The 19254-nt window shown below is 40.2% G+C and overlaps 1 protein-coding gene across 1 annotated transcript in view; it reads left to right on the forward strand.

The window, feature by feature from the left end:
• The first annotated feature begins 1089 nt into the window (after positions 1 to 1089).
• The window catches only part of TBX18 (T-box transcription factor 18), a 28216-nt gene continuing 10051 nt past the window's right edge, over positions 1090 to 19254 (forward strand). The window contains exons 1-5 of the mRNA XM_060030619.1: positions 1090 to 1513; positions 2728 to 2932; positions 5144 to 5245; positions 8260 to 8431; positions 16934 to 17101. Coding sequence (XP_059886602.1) covers positions 1207 to 1513; positions 2728 to 2932; positions 5144 to 5245; positions 8260 to 8431; positions 16934 to 17101 — 954 coding nt within the window. The 5' untranslated portion in view covers positions 1090 to 1206. The remainder of the gene's footprint in view (positions 1514 to 2727; positions 2933 to 5143; positions 5246 to 8259; positions 8432 to 16933; positions 17102 to 19254) is intronic.

The following is a 19254-nucleotide window of genomic DNA, read 5'->3' on the forward strand; positions in this document are numbered from 1 at the left end:
AACTGCAATGGAAATTTTATTGCATCTTAAAACTTATTTCACTCTGCGAAGTGTTTAGGGGTCTTAAAGCTAAGTCCTTATCATTAAAGACATAAAAATTAAAATACCAGGTTTAAATTAGCGATCATTGTTCGAAAGAAATGGGAGACTCCGGAAAGAGCGTGCTTTTTCTGACAGGTTCATATAAAGGACTGAGCAATAATGGGGTAAAATTTTGCTCTTCTAAATATAAAGGATTTAAACGTATCTTGAATTTCCCCTCCCTCCCCAAGAAAAATCCACGGAGTAAAACAAATAAGTCTAGTGCCACGCCCGGCGCAGAGTGGGTGTTACTAAATGCAGAATGTGTCCAAGAGAAAAGACGGGCCTGGTGGATGTGAATTCTCCCCACTCCTCAAAATGTTCTGAGTTGTAGCAATATTAAGTGATAAGGGAATGGGACTGGAACTTAAGGTTTCTTGAAAAATTCTTGATATTCTAATGTGGTGATCATTTCGGTTTAAAGCCAGGAGCCTCAGCCTTTCCAGGTCCCGGTGGGGAAAGCTGGAGACTCCCGGACTGGACTGGCTGTGGGAGGCAGGGAGACTGACCCGGTTCAGGGCCCGGGCTGGCATTTCCAAGCCAGACGGCGGCGCTTTCCACTCTAGGTTTTTTGCGACCTTGTAAGGAAGTGGGCGCGGGCGGAGCGGAGTCGGCGCCTCCTGATTGGCTGGCCGTCTCGGTGATTGACAGGGCCCCGGACTCCGCCCCCGCCCCTTTATTGACACTAATGAGCAAGTTCTTCCCACCGCTCTCCTGCCTGGAAGTGCTGACAGATCAAGGCAACAAATTTCAATTACAATCTCTAATTTGTGTCCGCAGAGTGTTTTTTACCCATGTTAGTTCTCTCTGGCGCATCAGTCGAGGCAGATCTTGGAGCTGCAGGAAGAGGTGGAGAGGGTGGGAGCGAAAGAGTCCATCACTGAGAGAGCGCGCGAGAGACCGAGGGAAGGAAACTTGGCGGGCGCGTCGCTGGTTCCTGGGATCCCAACACAAGCACGAGAGAGGAAACGCCAAATTTGTTTTTGCCCGGGCGGGGAAGAGGGCAGATCTGGGCCTGCGGGAGGCCCCGAGAGTCGTTCAGATTTTGGTAGGGGAAGGAGAGCGAGTGTGTGCGTGTGCCTGCGCTTGTGTATATGAGCGAGGGGCGGGCGCCGGGCGGCGGGGATGGCCGAGAAACGGAGGGGCTCGCCGTGCAGCATGCTAAGCCTTAAGGCGCACGCCTTCTCCGTGGAGGCACTGATCGGCGCCGAGAAGCAGCAACAGCTTCAGAAGAAGAGGCGAAAGCTGGGCGCAGAGGAGGCGGCCGGGGCCTTAGATGACGGAGGCTGCAGCCGCGGCAGCGCCGCCGGAGAAAAGGGCTCCTCTGAGGGAGACGAAGGCACTGCGCTCTCGCCGCCGGCTGGGGCGGCATCCGGGCCCATCCGGAGCTGTGCAGACCTGGAGCGGAGCTGCGGTTCCCGCGGAGCCGCGGGTGAGTCAGCCCCTTCCCGCCTAACTTCTTCCTTAGACGTCCTCTCCCGGTCCCACGGGCCAGTACCGCCGCGGAGAACCTGAACTACTGCGAGTTGTGGGCGTGCGCGCGCGCGGTGTCCCTATGCGCCCGGGGCAACTCAGCCATCAGAGCGCTAGCCTGGGTGTCAGGGCGCAGAGCTCGCGCTGCCCTGGACGCTCTCGCCGCGCAACTCGGGTCACCCTCCAGACAGTAAAATGCCGCTTTCAGCCTGGTTTCTCAGGCTGCTGCTGCCGCCACCGCCCACTCACACCGCGCCCTCAGCAGCTGCAGTTTGCGGCGCTCGGCGGTGCACATCTGTGCTTTCCGCATCTGCCTCCCTTGGGCTTCCAGCCCCTGGGTGCTCTGTTTTCTTTCCTAACTTTTAAAAGCATGGGAGTGGGGGGAGCGACGGCATACCCACACCCCCAAAACCGAAACGAATGCCTAAACGGTTTGGGCAAACCAGGAAGAGGGCGGCATATTTGCAAACGTGGTTTCCCGAGGGGTAGCTGAGCGGTTCCCTTGCCTTCCTCTCTTGATTCCCGCTGCCAAGGCCGACGGCGATCGTGGGCTTGTTTTTCGTGCTCTTCTCTTCCCGCTGCTGCTTTGCTAAGAAGCTCCGGGCGGCCGGGGAGTTTGGCGAGAGCGGTGTTTGAAGAGCTTTCTAGAGGATGCCTCCGGCCGGGCCCGAAGCAAGGCGCCTCGGACGCCTATTACGAAGGGAGGCCCAAGGGCTTGGGACCAGGAGCCGGGGCGCCAGGCGCTTTTGCTCCGTGCTCTCCATGGCGTGGGGTGTGTCGGGGCCTGCACTGCGGATCTGGACTCGGGAACCCATCTCAGGCTCCGTTGGGCATGCATCCCAGACTCCGGCTGCGGCACAAAACTTATTTTGGGGCCTTGACCGGGCGGAAGCAGGGAGGGTGGGGTGGACGCTGGCCGCACGCCTCTGCGGGACTTGAGACTTGGGGACCGAGAGGGCTCTACTTGAAAGTCGAGTGTCCGTCCCTTTGGCTGGCGGAGCGCGTATTTACCCACCCATGGGCCTGTTTGTTGTAAGGGCCGGATGGCAAGAAAGCTTCCTCTTTCCTCGCGGTCCTTTTCCTCTCCCCAGCCGCCCTCGGGGGTTCATCTCCCCACCAGGTTTCCCATTTCGAGCCCTCACCGGTTACCCCTCTCTGCCCTTTGCTGCCCAGGCGGCTGTGAGGACGGCTTCCTGCAGGGCGCTTCCCCACTGGCATCCCCAGGAGACTCCCCGAAGGGGTCCCCGGTGCCCGCCCTGGCCCGGCCCGTGACCCCGCTGCCCTCGCCGCAGGCCCCGCGGGTGGATCTGCAGGGAGCTGAGCTCTGGAAGCGCTTTCACGAGATCGGCACGGAGATGATCATCACCAAGGCCGGCAGGTAAAGGGCACGCTGGCGCGAACGGCCCCGGCTCTGGCCTCACCGCACCTCTTGGTGGGTTGGGAAGAAGGACCTGCCAGAGCGGTGGGGTCTCTCGTTAGCCTGCAGCCTCGTTAGCCTTGGCCTTGCAGACAAGGCCCCGGGTAGTGGTTCATTTTTGAGACTGGCTTTGCCTACCTAACCTGGAGTGCAGTCGGCCGGCGAGGGACACAGCCCGGCTGTCCTCTCGTTGGATGCTAAGGAGAAAATCGCTGTCGCCGCGGAGGCGGTAACGGTTACTGTTGATAATCCGCATGCAGGGTAGTTATAGATTCGTGATCATACTTCATATCTGTTCAGGCATTTATTTAGGCTTTAGTTATGTTTCTGAAATTAAGGAACAGATTATCCACCCCTTCCCCCGTTTTTAAAAAAACGCAGTTTACTCTTTAGCAAACTATCGTTTGCTTTTTTAGATTCGAAACTTCCAGTTGGATCTTTATCAAAAGATTTGCAGGCAGTATGAGAACGTGATGTGTTATGCTATTTTGATATTAGATTAGGATGAAAATTAGTGGAATCACCAGTAATACATGCTTAATCCCTGCAAAAACAATTGCCCCGATTTTTAAAAACCATTCTTTTTATAGATTCACAGTTACGTGATTACTTTTTTTTTCTAAATGAAATCCAACAAATTAGCCTAAATTTGCTGAGGAATACCAAAAAAATTTGTAAATTATATCTATTTTTTGAAAGTGTGAAATTTGCACATCCGTCAGTTAGTAAAATAAATTGATTTGTTGCACAAGTCATGTTAATGTGAGGGAGGGACAGAAATATTTGCGTTTTAGAGTTTTCAGTTCATTTAGTGCAGTGAAATCGGTGAATACTATCTTCCTTAAAAGAAACTTTAAAAAGCACACACAACTCTTTCAGGGAGTACCCATGGCAAAAACCTGGATAGCATAAAAGTATCCAAACTTATTAGAAATTACAAAAGCATATTTTATTGAATCCATATGCTACCTTCTACATTTTCACAGAGCTTTTTATTAATGATCCAAATTCAGTCTTCAACAACACAAAGCAACAGTTGTCTTATAAAGGATGTAGTTAAAGACCTTTACTCTTTATCTTACAGGTGCACTGAAATAACACTAAAACAGCCAGCGTATTAAACTGTTCTCATGCCTAGTTAGGAATAATGGACTTTCTTTTCTCTGGAAGTGGTCTTTAATGGCTTTATTGTTATAGGAAACATTTCTGGTAAATAACAGTACTAAAATTTCTGTTAGAAGGTTAAATTAGCAAAAATTAGATTAACCGGAAGGGTCCTAGACATAAATCATTCGATGAAAGTTGTTTTTTTTTTAAGAGAACTGCTTTATTTGTTTTTTTATATACAATAATTTGCTGCTGTATTCCTTGCTGCTGTGCCCTTTTTAAAAGATAGGTGCGTTTATTTTAGCATCTCCTTTTATATGCATCTCTGGGAAGCCAAGAGAAATGTGGATTTTCATTTATTTTAATTAGCAAATTTTGAGTAAGTGTGGTTAAATAAGAAAGTGTTTTCAGGGTATGGTGGGGGAAGGAATGATTTGGCAAATATACATTGTGTTTAGTTTCTGCTTTCAATAAAGAAGTTTTACTATACCTTTCAAATTTAGAGCAACTTTTGCACTTCACCTTTACCATGCTGCAGACAGGAAGTCCTGTCTCAATAAAGAACATATTGTTTGGTTATGGCGTGGCACATTGGCTCCTTGTGCTTTTTTTTTTTATAACCCTTTTTAAATTTCACATTATAATATATTTTATCACTTTTAGAAATTCAAAATTTCTATTTCTACCATTTGGAACACTTTATTATTTGTATTATTAAAGTTAATCTGCTTACCAAATTTTGTTTAAAAAATAAAGTGCTTTCTGTGCCATTATTTCTTCAGTGTACAGTTTTTTTTTTTTTTTTTTTTTTTTTTTTGGCTTTTAGCTATACTGACATTTCAGTAAACATGGAATGCAAGTACAGGGACAAATGACATTTAAATGATTCAGTTTTGATACGTCCTGTGTTCAGATTCTTTGAATTACATTACCAAAGTGAATGTTATAAGTTTTTCCATGTGAAAAATACAGATTCGAGAGTTTTCTTTGCTTATTCATTCTCCAAGTGTAATCATAAACAAAAACAGAACCCAAACCATCTTTCCTCCCCTCCCTTATACATAGGCGCATGTTTCCAGCAATGAGAGTGAAGATATCAGGATTAGATCCTCACCAGCAATATTACATTGCCATGGATATTGTGCCAGTGGACAACAAAAGATACAGGTACAGTGATCAGATGGATACAGAGGATAAGAAAACGCTGGGATTTTACAGGATACACCTATTTAATCTGTGCTGATTATGATATTTGTTTCCAGAAGCCTGTAGAATTATCAGATCCATGATCCAAACCCTGTCACTTCCAGTAGTCTAGATGGTGCCTTCTCTTACAATAAATGTGAAAAAAAATTTTGTTTTGCTTTTAGTAGATACAGAAATGTCTTTAAGTGTTGAGGAATTTTAATAAGGGGTCAGTTTAGTGTTGCTAAACTAAATGTGACTTTAATGTTGATTTACATTTTGATTAGGATTTTGAGACAAAATGTTGAGTCAAGTTTGTAGATATACATAATAGTTAACAAATTGTTTCATTTTCTTCGTGATTTTTTGGACATTTAAATAATTTCCCTTTATTGTGTTACATACAAAATCATAGGCTTCTTCACAGGCTTTTTTCCCTTTAATTTGAGAAAATTATTGAAGATATTTTACAATTTAGAAAAAAAATTCTCAATTCATTACTATATTAAGACATCTTTAAGCTGGCAATGAATTTGTTACTTCACTGTTGTTTTTTTGGCTGGTAGTTAACACAGTAATTTTTTAAAAGTTTTGTAGTGTTTGGATTTTGAGAGAATATATTTATCTAGATATCAAGTAAAGTTGGAAAAGATACTTTCTTCAGTATCAAACCAACCTTTGCTTTTCCTTCTGCAAGTAAGCAAATCAACAGTCGTCAATGGCAATTCTTTTTATTTTACTGAGGAGCTGAACTGATTCACTTTGTTATAAAGCAGAAACTAACACACCATTGTAAAGCAATTATACTCCAATAAAGATGTTTAAAAAAATGCTAACATTTAAAAAAGGAAATTCTGAGTGGAAAATCGGAAGATGCTGCTTTAAATTTCTTTGTTTCTGTCTTTTAAATAAACAGCTAGAGCATTTAGTAAGTTTTTAAATGAAATCAGATTTGGTTTTTATTACTCTTTAAAGTTGTATCCCTTATTTTAATTAAATAATTCATTAGGGAGCTTTGCTAAAATTATCTACTACATGATAGAAGCTAGAAGGCATTGAAGTTTATTCTTTAAGTTTACTTGGTTTAAAATCCATATTCTAATTTGGGTCTTGCCCTTAGGAAGACAATGTAATTCTAATGAACTTAGAAATTATTCCTTTTTCTTCTAAGTTTGTCTTCTATTTCTTTCTCCAGATCTCTTCCATATATTTTGGATGCTTTATTTTACTTAACTGATCCTTATTATTCACACATAAAGCAAGAAAAATTTCAAGTATTAAGATACCATATTATAAAAGGTCAAATTATAAAACATAAATTTGCTTTCACTTATATTGCTTCTCAAGAAAAAAATTGTTTTTAGCATTTGTGTTGAGAATGTTTCACAAAGAATATGTAACATGTAGCATTTATTCTCTTAGTGGGTGTGGATTTTTGAACTATTCAATATGCATACTTTTTCAAGGTTTTGACAGAGCATATCACTCTATTTATTTTGGCAATAGCTCTATATTCATTGTGCTGCTTTTCTTGCATTTCTAAGATTTGCATTTTATTTTCCAACTTTTTCAACAATGGTAGAAACAAATATTTTTGGCTTATTCTCTGCTATCAAAGAATGGTATTTGGTGAAATGAAAAGTGATTGTGATTTATTAGAATGTAAAATTAATACTCACAAAAGGCCATGCACTTAGGAGCTTATTTATTGAAATTGCACTATATCAATTAAGGGGAATTGTCTCTATTATTATTCTTTATTTTGTGATAGTGTATTTTTTCCCAAGAAAAGGAATTAAAGACTAGAAGGCATATTGAACTCAAAAGAGAATGAAATGTGTGACCATATTGAAACAGTGAGCCTCACCAGAGATATTATGAAACTGTTTCATGCTATTTTAAAAAGAAATTTGCATATATACTGGTAGAATTCTCTGAGACTATTTGTAAATTGTTGCTTTAAATTGTATGCCATATTTTAAATGGAAGAAAAACATCGAAGTATATAATTTCATTTTCTACCCTTTTCTAAGTCAATCATCCATATACTAGTTTCTAGTTTTTGAATTAGTGTATTTTAAATTAACATTAATAAATTATGGTCTGAATATAAGATTAAACATTATTGTCTTATATACTACTTGAAACATTGTTATTTAAATGACTATTTTTATAGAGTCAATATAGTTGACATACACAAATAGAATAAGATGTTTTGTCTCTTAGTTAGAAAAGTAATGTTAATTAGATATATCATAATTTTTAAAGTTTGATGTGTATTTTAATTAGTGGTATAAAAAATTTAAAGAATTTTCTTACAATAGTCAAAACAAAGAGAAATATAGGAGATAAAGGCCTATGTTTTATGATTTTACAAACTTTTAAAATTAAACAGAATATCCTCAGTTTATAGTGTAATAGAGTTAGAAAAAATAATTATAAATGATAATAGATGGAACTTTTTTCCCTATGAAAATAAATTTACTGAAAGTTCTGACAATTTCCCCTTGCCTTTCTACCATCTATCTCATCAGTTTGAACATAAGCATAAAATGGGAAGTGATAAAGAAAGTGGGACACTTTAAGGTATAACTCTCAAGTATTTTTGAGATTTCGTTAAAGGAGAGATTGAGAACTTAGTTTCTTCATGTCAATTGAACATCCAGATGAAAAATGGAAAACATCAGAATACAGACAGAATGTCTAATGTGTTTAAGTGTGACTCATCCAAATTAAAACACTTGCATTTATGGTGGGAATTGTGTGCATATTTTTCACTAAATCCTTAACATACCACTTTGAGTGGTCAGTAGGTTATCACTGCTTCAGAGAGTTTTTAAAAAGTGCTTGAAGTCTTATTTTATATGCATTGAATGTAAAGAGCAAATCGTCAAATTTTAGACTTTTTAAAGGGTGCAGATTTTGTCTGAGTCTACTGAGTTGGAAATACCAAGAAAGCAACAGTTCACAAACTGAGCCTTGTCATTGCCTTCTAGGTATGTTTACCACAGCTCTAAATGGATGGTGGCGGGCAACGCTGATTCCCCTGTGCCACCCCGGGTGTACATTCATCCAGACTCGCCTGCCTCAGGGGAGACTTGGATGAGACAAGTGATCAGTTTCGACAAGCTGAAGCTCACCAACAACGAACTGGATGACCAAGGCCATGTAAGTACATGGCCTCCCTAATTTGCCTCCATTGGATGGCGTGGGCTGTATCTGTACTGTTCCTGCCTGAAGGAAATGAACTTTTCTAAGATCATGAAATTCCTCTCCTGGTTGACTAGCCTGTGCACAGTCTGCGCAAAATCTAGGTTATAGTTGCATCAGAGATTATGCCTGTGGCCGGAGTATTCTATGAAGCATTTAATAGGGAAAACTAGATATTGCATTTGTATTGGAATGAAAGAACCTCAGGCAGCCATTTTTAGCCAAAACATTTGTTTGAAATCCCGTGAGGTGCCAATTATTATACTCTGAATATGAATTCTTAGCACTTTGGTGAACAGTGATAATGATTTATTGTGTCCTGCCTGCATCCAGTTCTTTCTCCAGTGAAGCTCATGCTTCTCAATAACAGCCCAGGCTTATGCTGTTTGCGTGTTCCACCTGCAAGCTCCCAATTGTTTTGTAATGACATCTAAGGTGTCAAATACGTTGTAATAATTCCTTTTTGTCTTAAAACTGCTGAAAAATGATATATATGCTAAAGCCAGCCATTTCAATAATATAGTCATTTTTAACACTTTATTAATTTTTTCACAGTATTGTTCCTAGGCAAGACTACCCTTATTATTTTAATAAATAAGTAACTCTGGATACATGCTGATTTCCACTCAATGCTAGCATTTCTATTAGGTTTCTGTTATTTGAGAGGGTTTTGACTGAAGCAGGATTGAAATGCCTTTTTAAGAGCATATATGGTACGTAAAAGGAATACCAACTAGTTCATTTCTCAAAGGGGTGACATGAAGATAGCATATTTATGGGCCAATCTTTTCAAACAAAAATGCAAACTGTCATAAGCTAGTAATACAGTGATGACAGGATGTGATTTGTAAGTTGCTAGATAATATCTTAAGCAAATTGACCTTAATGAAGACATTCAAGTACAAATTTCATTGTGGTACAGATGCAGCATCTGGATTTTTAAGACTCATCTCTCTCAAACTGCCAGTACTTTTGTTTATTTGTTGCCTTTCATATTCTAAACCAGAATCAGAAAAGTAACAGTGTACAGTTTATTTCTGAATCCCGCTTCATGCCCTGTACTTCAGTGCATTACTTTGCTTCTCTTCTATTTTTTCTGTATATACACAGTCAGGTTGTAACAGTTATTTTTCATTTCATTTCAATGAAAGAACACTAGTTTCTTCTGTCTCATTGAGGGAGCCAACTGTGAAATTTTGCCAGTGCATCCACTGAGGAGTCTTTAATATTTTTTACAGTAAAAAATTTTTAAAATAAATGGCAGTAAGTGTTACCTGCTTTCAAAGCTTAAACATACCCTGCTTTTCTGAGTTCTATAGTTTGAGAATATATCTTTTAAAGAGATAAGTGGGTCTAAAAGCTATACACTGTCATATATATGGGACAAACTCCTTTAAATAATTTAAATAAATATAGTCATTCTATAATTCAAATTCTTTCAGATCAAATTACTGGCTTTATATCTAATATCTACCATGTCTACAAAATTAGATATAGATCTAGTAATTTATCCATCTGATTTTAACTTCATAATTTCACTAGACTTTATTTAAAACAGCATTCTCTAGAGAAACAGAACCCACAGACTGTATAGATATAGTTATAGGTATATAGATAGATATAGATAGAGATAGAGATAGAGGAGGAATTTGTTTTAGGGAACTGGCTCACACAATTGTGGTGGCTGGTAGGTGTGAAATTTGCAGGGTGGGTGGGCAGGCTGACGACCCAGGGAAGAGCTGATGTTGCAGCTTGAGCCTCGAGGCAGTTTGGAAGCAGAATCTCCTCTTCCTCAGGGGACCTCCACCTTTTTTCTCTTAAGTCTTTCAACTGATTGGGTAAGGCCCACCCACATTATGGAGGGTATCTGATTTACTCTACTGATTTAAATGTTAATCTCAACTGAAAAGTACCTTCACAACGACATCAAGACTGGTGTTTGGCCAAACATCTAGGTACCGTGGTCTAGCCAAGTTGACACATAGCGTTAGTTATCACACAGCATTTGTTTTAAATACAAAAGAATAGATTGCAACTTGAGCCACAATTGTTTATACCTAAATAATTATAACATTTCACTCTTAAAAAAATAAAAACATAGCAGAAAACAGACACAATCTATAGAAGTGTGTCATTTTCCAGTAAAATTCTTTTAAGGTTGTGACAGGATGTAATACTTTAATAAAGGAAAGTAATTAGTGTGTGCAGGGAATAGGGAGAGAATAATATGTACCTGTGCATTTTGGAAGCAAGGAAATTGCCTTTGCAAATAGTAAAAATGTACATATCGCTTGATACTAGAGGAGAAGGTAGGAGGGAAAATGCTCTTTTCTGTTCTTTATTTAAAAACAAAGTTTTGAAGACTTTGTAAAATGTAGTAAGAGATAAGAAGCCATAGTCTCTGCCTTCAGTGATCTTCTAGCCTAGATGGGGAGAGAGGACAGGCACACAGGTGATCGTGATGTCAGCGCACAGCAGTGCAGCTACCATATTGTTCCAGCCAGGAGACATTGGGAAGGCCCTGTGAAGAAGGTGTCTGCTGTGTTTCTTTGCTCAGTTTGGTGACCCTAAATAAGGTTAGATTAGAGATTAGGAAGTCATTTCTTATTCTATTGCTGATGTGATTCAGCATCTGAGAAGACAGCAGTACCATTGTGATGGGACTAACTCAGCAGTCCCTTTCCTGATGCAGAGACCTCTCAGGGACTCTCACCTCTCTGCCCTCATACAGTTGAGCCTCCCCACCCCCCAATTCTAAAGGAAGTGACACTAATCTCTAACCAATCAAGCTGTAGATTCAAATGCGAGGTAATTTGTTTTCTAAATTGGTTTCCTACTTTTTGTCCTCTCAGTTCCCAGTTTTATTCGGCTAAAGATGTACAAGTGTTCAACATGGTGACTTGAGAACTCCATGTAGACCTGGGACTTTTATTAAACACAGAGAGATTGGAGGAAACAAATTGTCACAGGGCTGTGAGTGGACCTAGGGCTGCACATGAGATTATGTGCCATTGTGATTTTCCCCAAAGTGATTTTTCATCTTTCCAAACACCAAGAATTGTTTAGAGAGGAATACTGTTGAGAATCTAGAGATGTAGAAACGTCCCACCACTCCACAGCTAATCTGTTTTTTTTTCCTGTTTAGCGTGTCAACTTTTTATTAAAGAAAAATTAATCTTATAATTTTTAGGACTACACATGTATGTCTTTTTTTAACATCTTTATTGGAGTATAATTGCTTTACAATGTGTTAGTTTGTGCTTTATGACAAAGTGAATCAGCTATACATATACATATATCCCCATATCTCCTCCCTCTTGCGTCTCCCTCCCACCCTCCTTATCCCACCCCTCTAGGTGGTCACAAAGCACCGAGCTGATCTCCCTGTGCTATGTGGCTGCTTCCCACTAGCTATCTGTCTTACGCTTGGTAGTGTATATATACCCATGACACTCTCTCACTTCGTCCCAGTTTACGCTTCCCCCTCCCTGTGTCCTCAAGTCCATTCTCTACGTCTGTGTCTTTATTCCTGTCCTGCCCCTAGGTTCTTCAGACCTTTTTTTTTTTTTAGATTCCATATATATATGTGTTAACATACGGTATTTGTTTTTCTCTTTCTGACCTACTTCAATCTCCACAGCTAATCTTGAATGTTGTGAAGACTTTATAATCCCTACTTGTCCTTTGGGGAGACTGTAGTCAGCTTTGTCTTGGATTGTATACAAACCAAGACTGATTCTTGGATTACCTGGGAGCAGATGGTCAGCATGCTTGGGTGGGGTATTTCCTTCTCATTATGTGCATGTTCCACTTGGAATTTGCTGTCTGGAGGGAAACATTCAGGTGAACATTTCCCTGCAGAATTAGATAATTCTATATCTAAGGTAATTCTATATCTAAGGTAATGGTGCACCTTTAACCAGGGCAGGACTTGTACCCACAGTGCTGGTGTACTTTGGAAGGAAGCACAGTCAGGCATCTACAGCCAGGAAACTTGTCGGAGGGTCTGTTCTTCCAGCTGCTGAGGATTCACTGATACAGTCACCCTAGCTCTGAGTTTGTCCTCACCCTCTTCCCATTTCTGCTCGAGAATCAGATGGGGAAGCAAGAGGTCACAGGGGAGATTGCTAGATCTCCCTGATGGAAGGAACTTGCCATGGCTTAGAGGGCTAAGGTTCATAAGCAAAAAAACTTTGACTCTCTGGGCCTTGGTTCTCTCATGGGTTATATCGGAACCAGAGAATTTTGAGTGACTCAAATGAGCTGATGAATTTGAAAGTCCATATTTGTAAGGGCACAGCATCACACCTGAAACAAAACCCAGGCCACTTTGATACGGAGCTTGCAACCCTGTGTACCTACCCTGACCCCTACCATTGAAAGCAAGTCTGCATCTGGTATCACCAAAAATGCAGGGAGCCAGGTTTTTGTTATCTGCTCCTTCTTGGTCCTTTGCTTGACTTGTTCCAACACTGGCATTTAGGTCATGTAGAAAAGTTCCAGAGTCAGCAGGTAGTGTTTCCCTGTTGAGCTGTTTTGTGAGGGACAGGTGGTGTATCTGTCAAACTACAGGCACTTAAGGCCCATCAGATCAGAAACACGTAACATCGTGCTTCTTTTGACTCAAACCTAGTATCTTTAATGTGGGAAAAAACTGTATTAACCTTCACATGGGAAAGCACCCCGTGTTTATGGACAGAGGTCCATGTGACTATCTATGCTCCTAGGTAATGCCCCAAAGAAAAAACATCCTCCATCTGAACAGAACAGAGAGCACGGAACATGCAGATCAGTTATAATTACTGAGTTTCAGAAATGGGCATTATCATTGTGGTCTCCTTGTTTATAAGGCCAGTGGTTCTCCTTGTTCTATTAAATAAGCAAAATATTCTTGATGAATGGATAAAGAAGATGTGGCACATATATACAATGGAATATTACTCAGCCATTAAAAGAAACAAAACTGAGTTATTTGTAGTGAGGTAGATGGACCTGGAGTCTGTCATACAGAGTGAAGTAAGTCAGAAAGAAAAACAAATACCGTATGCTAACACATATATATGGAATCTAAGAAAAAAAAATGTCATGAAGAACTAGGGGTAAGATGGGAATAAAGACACAGACCTACTAGAACATGGACTTGAGGATATGGGGAGGGGGAAGGGTAAGCTGTGACAAAGTGAGAGAGTGGCATGGACATTTATACACTACCAAACGTAAGGTAGATAGCTAGTGGGAAGCAGCCACATAGCACAGGGAGATCAGCTAGGTGGTTTGTGACCACGTAGAGGGGTGGGATGGGGGAGTGGGAGGGAGGGAGATTCAAGAGGGAAGAGATATGGGAACATATGTATATGTATAACTGATTCATTTTGTTATAAAGCAGAAACTAACACACCACTGTAAATCAATTATACTCCAATAAAGATGTTAAAAAAATATTCTTGAACACTTGTCATTATAACTTTGATAGTTCATTAAAAAGCAAATAATGGAAAAAAAAAAGCAAATCATGCTATTTTATGAGAATAAGGCTCGTTTAGCATTCTCTTAAAATTTCCAGGGATATACTATATTCCTATAGATCATATTGAAAGTATATTATTTTCCTTGAATAATTTTCAGGTTGCTATTGGCAGTTACCCTTTAATGTGCAAACATAGGCATGCCTCATCTATTTCTGTACCCTACCCCAGTATACCCCACCTTAAGTCATTTTGGAGATTCCGTAAGGATATAAACAAATAAATGAAATTGAAGTGTATATAGCTATACAGAGAAATCTGCTTGAGAGAACAAAGACTTTATAAAACAAGAACCCACTTTCCATTGACTAGTAAACAGAAAACCAAATGAATTTTTGTTTCCTTCACTACAAGCCAGTTCACCCTCATCTTCTTGGCTATGCACTGTATTTTTGTTTGTTTAATGTAAAGTGGCTTTTTCCAATTTTTAGTCTGCTCTGGAATTTGCTAATCATTGGAATTAAATCTTGCTTTTTCATACTTTTTACCTGACTCACAGCAAGACATACATTTCATGTTAGACTTAGTGTATACACACACACACACACACACACACACACACAGAAAGCAGACAGTGTTTTGGAAAACAGTATCTATTCTTACTACAAGCAGCACACTCTATTTTTCTGCTTTATTTGCTAATTTTACTTATTTTTAAAATTTCCGGTTGCAACACTTTAAACTGATTTTGTGAGCCATGAATGAGTTAGTTGAAATTCTGTCCTTTTCTAAACCTGGAAACAGACTTTTCCAGAGGTTGCTGATTTGCGTTGTGTGTCCCTGGGTGATGATGAAGGCTATTGTCCCCTCTTGTCCTTTCCTCAGACTCATGCTATTGTTCCATCAGGAAGGTCTGGTGGGTCCCATCATTAGATCTGCTATCCAGGCATTTCCTCCACTGATAGAAAGAAAATTTTAGGGTTAAAAAAACCCCAAAACTGTTGGTTAATAACAGAGTGTAAAGACATCCTTTGGGGGCAGCAAACACACTCTACAGGTAGAGGGCTATTTGTGTTTGGGCTGACCAGTGATTCTGAATGTGGCTTATTTAAACTGCGCACATCCTGAAAAACATGAGGCAGGTCAACCAACCACTGTGTTTTTCCCAGACCTTTGTTTAAGCATTTCTCCAAACTCCTAACTCCTCAAAACCGGAATTCAAATTGTATAGCTCAGGAAACATATAGATTCATTAACTAAACTCATTAGTGAATATATTAATTTGGATTCCTGGCAGCAAATAGAAAATCCCATTGGATAGGGCTGTTTCTTTTTTTTTTAATCATTGACATATACAATTTTTTTTTTTTTTTTTTTTTTTTGCGGTACGCGGGCCTCTCACTGTTGTGGCCTCTCCCGTTGCGGAGCACAGGCTCCGGACGCGCAGGCTCAGCGGCCATGGCTCACGGGCGGGCCGAGCCACTCCGCAGCATGTGGGATCCTCCCGGACCGGGGCACAAACCCGTGTCCCCTGCATCGGCAGGCGGACCCTCAACCACTGTACCACCAGGGAAGCCCGACATATACTATTTTTAATACACAGTCCATATTCAAAAATTTCCAGCTGTCACAATAATATCTTTTGAGTACTGTTTTTTCCTGTCTGGGTTCCAATCCAGAATCACACATTGCATTTATTTATTTATTTATTAACGTCTCTATTGGATGGAGTATAATGGCTTTACAATGTTGTGTTACTTTCTGCTGTATAACAAAGTGAATCAGCTAAATGTATACATATATTCCCATATCCCCTCCCTCTTGCGTCTCCCTCCACCTGGTCCCTATCACACCCCTCTAGGTGGTCACAAAGCACCGTGCTGATCTCCAGAAAGTAGGCATAGAGGGTTAGGGCTATTTCTTTACCCCACCTGCTCAACCTTGACAGTATAAAACGTATAAAGAAGAAGAAAACATTCACGCACAATTCCATCATCCAGAGCTGTGACCACTCTTCATATCTTTGTATGGGTCCTTTTTACTGTCTACTTTTATGTAGTTATGATAAGTTGAAAAACAACTTGGATCCTTTATTCTAATTTAAGATTTAAAAAGAAGCGTTTCATTATGTGGTTAAAGATGTCCTAAAAGCGTTAGTAATGGCTGAATAATGTTGTATCCCACTGTGTGGACTTTCATTTACCTAACCAGTCTACTCATGTCAGTGGTTTATAGTTCTTCCACTGTTGTAAATGGTGCGCTGCACATCTTTGTATATGAAACGCTTTTCTGGATTTGGAATATTTCCTTAGGATAAATTCTCAGAAGTGGAGTCTTTGGGCAGAAGGCAGTTGAACCATATCATCAGATTCCCCTAGCTGAGTCTGAGAGCTTTTGCATCGCCAGGCATCTGGGTTTTGGAAACCTTGTTATGATGGGAGCACGGACGCTGGGCTCTCCAGGCAAACCAGAGACTTTGTGAGCCACGCATAAGTCACACCCTGGGGTATCCTTAAAATCTCTTTGCCCTTGAATAGACATGTTGTGGTCACCAACAAGGGAAAAAATGTTTCTGAAGAAAACCTTGGTGTGCAAATACTTATTTTTAGGGGATGGGTGTGGTAGAATTCAAATAATCATTTCAGTCTCACTCTTAGTTTTATTGTCTTGGACTCTGTGTTCCATTAGGCTCATTATAAATAAAAGGCTTATGAATTTATTCTTGTGTTTTCAGAAACAGAAAATTTGATGTTACATTCGTATGGTTATACACAGGGTTCTGCCAAAATAGTGATTACTTTTTTTCGTTTGTATTTTTATGCACACTTTGCAAACAGCTTCCTAGCAGTCTCAGTCCAATTTTGATATACTTTATTAAATTGGCACTTTCAGAGCCTTGGATATTTTTATTTCCAACTGGGATTCATTTTGCACGTTAAAGATTTAGTCAAGGCAGAAGTTGCTGACAAATTTGGCTTCTCTTTCCTTGACATAGATTATTCTTCATTCTATGCACAAATACCAACCGCGAGTCCATGTCATCCGTAAAGACTGTGGGGATGATCTTTCTCCCATCAAGCCTGTTCCATGTGGGGAGGGAGTGAAGGCATTCTCCTTTCCAGAAACTGTTTTCACCACTGTCACCGCCTATCAGAACCAGCAGGTACTGTTCTCAGAATTGGGATCTTTCTAGCCGTTTAATTTCATGTGCAGATTGAAAGCTAGCTCTTCTTTTCACTGTATCTAAATGTTATGAATTGTCATAAAGCATTTGCCATCCAGAATATATATGTATTGTAATAACAATTATTTATCCATTATTCCTCATGTAAAGCTACTCTAGTGAGGATTTCTTCAGACCAGAGTATGTCTCATGACTGGCCGTGTAGGTTTACTTTCCATTTTGAGACATTGAATCCTGATGTCATAATTAAAATTAGAAAGCATGTGTATTGACTAGGAAATAGACATGTAGGATATGAAAGTGAGTTACGTCACAGGGCATGGGATTTGACAGCTCACTTTATTTTAAAGCTACCATCCATATATTATGGGAAATATTTCAGAAGCATTTATCCTATGCAGTCATTTTAGTATATATATACAAAAGGGCTATTTCTTTCAAGATATGCTTTAATTGTGATAGAGGGTGATGCATATGCTTATATAGTCTGAGAGATGAGCGATTGTGGAGTAATCCTTTCATAAAATTGGAAATAATTTGAAAAGTGAAAAACTTCTTTTCTATATGAGTAAGTATATGTACTTCTTTAAGGCTGTGTCAAGCAGGTGGATAACTGAATTGAGGCAATTATTTGATCCATGCAATTCTGGACAGTTTTCATAAGAAATAGCGATGGAGTTGAGGCTGATGTGGTCTGTGGTAGATTTTTTTAAAATTTCAACGGTCAGCAGAATTATTTTAGGTTTCCACTTCTCTTTACATTTATATACATCTCAGTTAACAATTTTAGGCTTTATAAACTCTCTGTTGTGTTTTCTGTTGTTTTAAAGCTTCTTAGGAGATTTGGACCCTGTCCTGTGCGTCCTCCTTTAGGGCTGAGAGGCTCATCTGTTCTCGTCCATGTGGCGACACCTGTCCCACAGCCCAGGCTGTCCTGTCCTCTCATACTCACGTTGTCACACTTCTATACAGGTTTTTGGGAGGGAACATGAAATTAACCTTTAAAAGGGCTGGAGAGGGCTTCCCTGGTGGCGCAGTGGTTGAGAGTCCGCCTGCCGATGCAGGGGACACAGGTTTGTACCCCGGTCCGGGGAGATCCCACATTCCGCGGAGCAGCTGGGCCCGTGAGCCATGGCCGCTGAGCCTGCACGTCTGGAGGCTGGGCTCCGCAGCGGGAGAGGCTGCAACAGTGACAGGCCCGCAAGGGCTGGAGATAATTAGGAAGATATTCTTAAAATATGTCAGGTGTAGAAAATGTTTTTTATTAAAGGAAAAATATAATGCATGGAGAGAAAAGAGCAGAGGCATTTGTTACCCAGTTCATCTTTTTTCTCTGTCTGTCTGTCAGTCTCTCTCCAACGTACCCAATTAACTGTGTTAAAAGTGTATTTTCTACTAGCCTCTGTGATACAATAAACGAGCTGCAGTGGGCTTTTGGTACATGTTGGTGACTAACACCAATTCACAAATGTTGACAAATCAATTAAGAGGATGGAAAAATTAGAAGAAAAGAAAATTGATGATGAAAAACCATGTTCATTTTTTTAAACTTCCTGGCTGCCATTTTGAAGAACTTTTGGAAAATTGGTAAGCAGCCCATGCTTGGTGGCTACCAGCGTGGGCTCTAAAGCCTGGGGTGCTAGCCCAGTTCTACGGCCAGTTAACCTTATGATCATAGGAAACTTAACCCAGTGTAAAAGAAACATAAAATTGGGATAATAACTACATCTAAGTTGCTATGAGAATTCAATAAAATAATATGCACAAAACTCATATTACAGCATACATGGTATGCACTCAACAGATGTGATGTCAGCAATAAAAAATCATTATAATAGTAATTGTGAAAAACCTATATTTAGACAAGGCACCATTATATAAATATGTACTCTTTTTTAAAATACTATTTTAAATGAACACTTAAGTTATTAAATGTTCTTTAAACATGATTTAAATGAACAGATAATTGAGCTATAATGAATTATAAAGAATTCTTTCAATGGCAGAGTGGCAGACATGGTGAATTACTTAGCAGACTCTTACATTATCTCATTTATAATGTAGTTTTATCCACACACTAAGACAGTAGCATATGGAGTACACCTACCTCAGGTGTTGCATGGCTGATTGGC

The sequence above is a fragment of the Delphinus delphis genome, chromosome 14, assembly GCF_949987515.2.
Source record: "Delphinus delphis chromosome 14, mDelDel1.2, whole genome shotgun sequence".
NCBI lineage: Eukaryota > Metazoa > Chordata > Mammalia > Artiodactyla > Delphinidae > Delphinus > Delphinus delphis.